Source organism: Colobus angolensis, unplaced genomic scaffold (assembly GCF_000951035.1).
Source record: "Colobus angolensis palliatus isolate OR3802 unplaced genomic scaffold, Cang.pa_1.0 Scaffold569, whole genome shotgun sequence".
Classification (NCBI taxonomy): Eukaryota; Metazoa; Chordata; class Mammalia; order Primates; family Cercopithecidae; genus Colobus; species Colobus angolensis.
The window spans coordinates 968,968-972,215 of record NW_012119254.1 but is presented as its reverse complement, the minus strand read 5'-3'; the positions used below and the strand labels follow the sequence as shown (position 1 = coordinate 972,215).

General features: G+C 33.4%; 1 protein-coding gene across 2 annotated transcripts in view; it reads left to right on the top strand.

Moving 5' to 3' along the window:
- The window catches only part of DBF4 (DBF4 zinc finger), a 33,054-nt gene extending 30,810 nt beyond the window's left edge, over positions 1–2,244 (top strand). For both annotated transcript variants that reach the window (XM_011961763.1, XM_011961762.1), the window contains exon 12: positions 1,068–2,244. In XM_011961763.1, coding sequence (XP_011817153.1) covers positions 1,068–2,043 — 976 coding nt within the window. In that variant the 3' untranslated portion in view covers positions 2,044–2,244. The remainder of the gene's footprint in view (positions 1–1,067) is intronic.
- The last annotated feature ends 1,004 nt before the right edge of the window (positions 2,245–3,248 follow it).

The window sequence follows — 3,248 nt, the reverse complement described above, 5'->3', positions numbered from 1 at the left end:
AAAAAAAAAAAAAAAAAAAAAAAAAAAAAAAAACCTATGCGGGCTACTCTAAAAACTCATAATTCCTTAAAAATTCTGTCTGTAGCAAAATTCTGAGCTAGTACTGGTTGTTCCTTGATGGTCTTATTTTTATGTGCACTAATTTTACTTCTGTGGGCAAGTCTCCTAAACATCTTGGACTTAAAAGCCAGGTTAGACTAGTTTTCTTTTTTTTTTTAATATTTTTTTATTGCCTATTTGTTCAACGATTTATATTTATTTGTAAGTAAATGTATGAACAAGATAAACAAAAAACATTCTGGTTGAAGGGGCAGGAAAAACTGTATCATTTCTCACAGTTAATCTGTGACATGCGGGACATAAAATGTAATTGGTGAGCTATTAACTTTTTCTCTAATGGTATATTATTTAGGGTTGTCTAATACAAACTGGCATTTCAGGGATATCAAGATGCTCCATGAAGAAAATAATTTTAGGTCAAATATGTTTGAAGCTCAAAAGTTACAACTTTATCACCTTTGAAAGTATAAAGATACTAAGTTTCTAGCTCACTTCGATATTAAATATTTTTAAATATAAATTTAAAATATATGTTTTTGCCATAGATTTCTCAGTAAATACTTATTCTCCACATTGCTAAGTAAAATGAAGAGTAAAATGTGCATTAATGTAAATCAAAGCACAGAAGTTTTGAAATTGTTCAGAATAATGAAAGCAAAATTAGGGGCAGACTCAGATCCCTTTACTATCATCTTTCTTTCATTTACATGATTAAAGTAATTTTAAATGTCAAAATTCAGGATATTGGTTATCTCTGGGAGGGAGGCAAGGAATGTAGAGGAGAGAGGTACACTAGAGTTTTCAGCTATATCTGAAAAGTGGTATTACTTTAAAAACAGCTCATGTTAATTTGGCAAAATGTTAAGATGTTTGTATTTTTGTAACATTTCCTAAGTTAAATAGGTTTCTCAACGATTATATAATGTTTTTACTAATTTAATTTCTAACTACTCAGGAATTTTTGATAGCAATTATTTTAATATTTTTCTTTTATTTTTCCTACAAAGAATAAAATACAGTGTTGGATCCCTTTCTCCTGTTTCTGCAAATGTCCTGAAAAAGACTGAACAAAAGGAAAAAGTGGAATACCAACATATTTCTCAGAAAGATTGCCGGGAAGATGATATAACAGTGATGGAGCAGAATTTCCTGTATAAAGAGACCCAGGAAACTGAAAAAGAGCTTCTGTTTATTTCAGAGCCCATCCCCCACCCTTCAAATGAATTAAGAGGGCTTAATGAGAAAACGACTAATAAATGTTCCATGTTAAGTACAGCTGACAATGACATAAGACAGAGTTTTACACAGCTACCTCTACATAAAAACAAACAGGAGTGCATTCTTGACATTTCCGAAGACACGTTAAGTGAAAATGACTTAGAAGAACTAAGGGCAGATCACTGTAAATGTAACGTAAAGGCATCTGTACATGTTTCTGATTTCAGTACAGATGATAGTGCATCTCAACCAAAACAAAAGTCAGATATTATGCTTTTTCCAGCAAAGGATCTCAAGGAAAAGGACCTTCATTCAATGTTTACTCATGATTCTGGTCTGATAACAAGAAACAGTTCACAAGAGCACCTAACTGTTCAGGCAAAGGCTCCATCCCATACTACTCCTGAGGAACCCAATGAATGTGACATCAAGAATATGGATAGTTTACCTTCTGGTAAAATACATCGAAAAGTGAAAATAATATTAGGAAGAAATAGAAAAGAAAATCTGGAACCAAATGCTGAATTTGATAAAAGAACTGAATTTATTACACAAGAAGAAAACAGAATTTGTAGTTCACCAGTACAATCTTTACTAGACTTGTTTCAGACTAGTGAAGAGAAATCAGAATTTTTGGGTTTCACAAGCTACACGGAAAACAGTGGTATATGCAGTGTTTTAGATATTTGGGAAGAGGAAAATTCAAATAATCTGTTAACAGCGTTTTTCTCGTCCCCTTCAACTTCTACATTTACTGGCTTTTAGACTTTAAAAAATGCATACTTTTCAGAAGTGATAAGGATCATATTCTTGAAATTTTTATAAATATGTATGGAAATTTTTTTTACCAGCTTTGTTTACAGAACCAAATGTAAATATTAATAATAAACGTTTGCAATTTTCTACAGAATTGAATGACTGTTACAGAAAAATTACAGTATAAACTTGACTGGTCTTATTTTACATAATATATATGTTCATAATTGTTTCCTGAGAATTACAGTGAATAATAATTTGCTTGCTCACTGAAAACCACCAGTAAAGTGAAATTTGGGGAATATCAAACTTAGCATTATACATTTGGATATTCTAGTTGTATTGTAAATTTAAAAAGATAATCAGGATAGGATGACCTTGCCTTGAAAAACCTGAATTTCATACAGAAAGGGAAAATACATTTCAATGTTTGAATTCTGGAAATCATCAGAAATACTGACACTTGAGGGTCACTGGTGGACCATGCTAGTATTTTGGTGCTGAGTAATTAGATTATGTAGAGTGGTAGCTAGAAGTCATGAAGGAAAGACTTAACCAGGCTACCAAGTGGAATATAATTTGCTATTTTTAATTATTTACCTTTGTAAATAACTTTGAGAATATTCAAAAGTTGACTCTCTGGTGGCTCACCCCTGTAATCCCAGCACTTTGGGAGGCCGATGCAGGTGGATCACGAGGTCAGAAGATCAAGACCATTCTGGCCAACATAGTGAAACCCTGTCTACTAAAAATACAGAAAATTAGCTGGGCAAGGCAGCATGCACCTGTAGTCCCAGCTGTTCCCTCCAAAGGCGGATAATTGCTTGAACCTGGGAAGTGGAGGTTGCAATGAGCCGAGATCGCACCACTGTACTCCAGCCTGGGTGACAGAGTGAGACTCCATCTCAAAAAAAAAAAGATTACCCCCTAATTTGGTAGGAGATGAAAAAGAAAAGGATGGCATTGAATTACAGATACAGGGGTATATACAAGGATTTGGGATATATACACTGATTGGCTTGATCTGGCACTTACTGATAAAACCACTTGGAGAAGAGAAAATTCAAACACAAGAAATGTCAATTTGAATCTGTGGATATAAGGCATTTGCCTTTGAGTATGTTCTTGTAGGAGTAAGACTACCTACCACCAGTGACATTCAGTTGGTGCTATTGCATAGTACATGAATATATTGTCACTAAAAATTAGGTTAC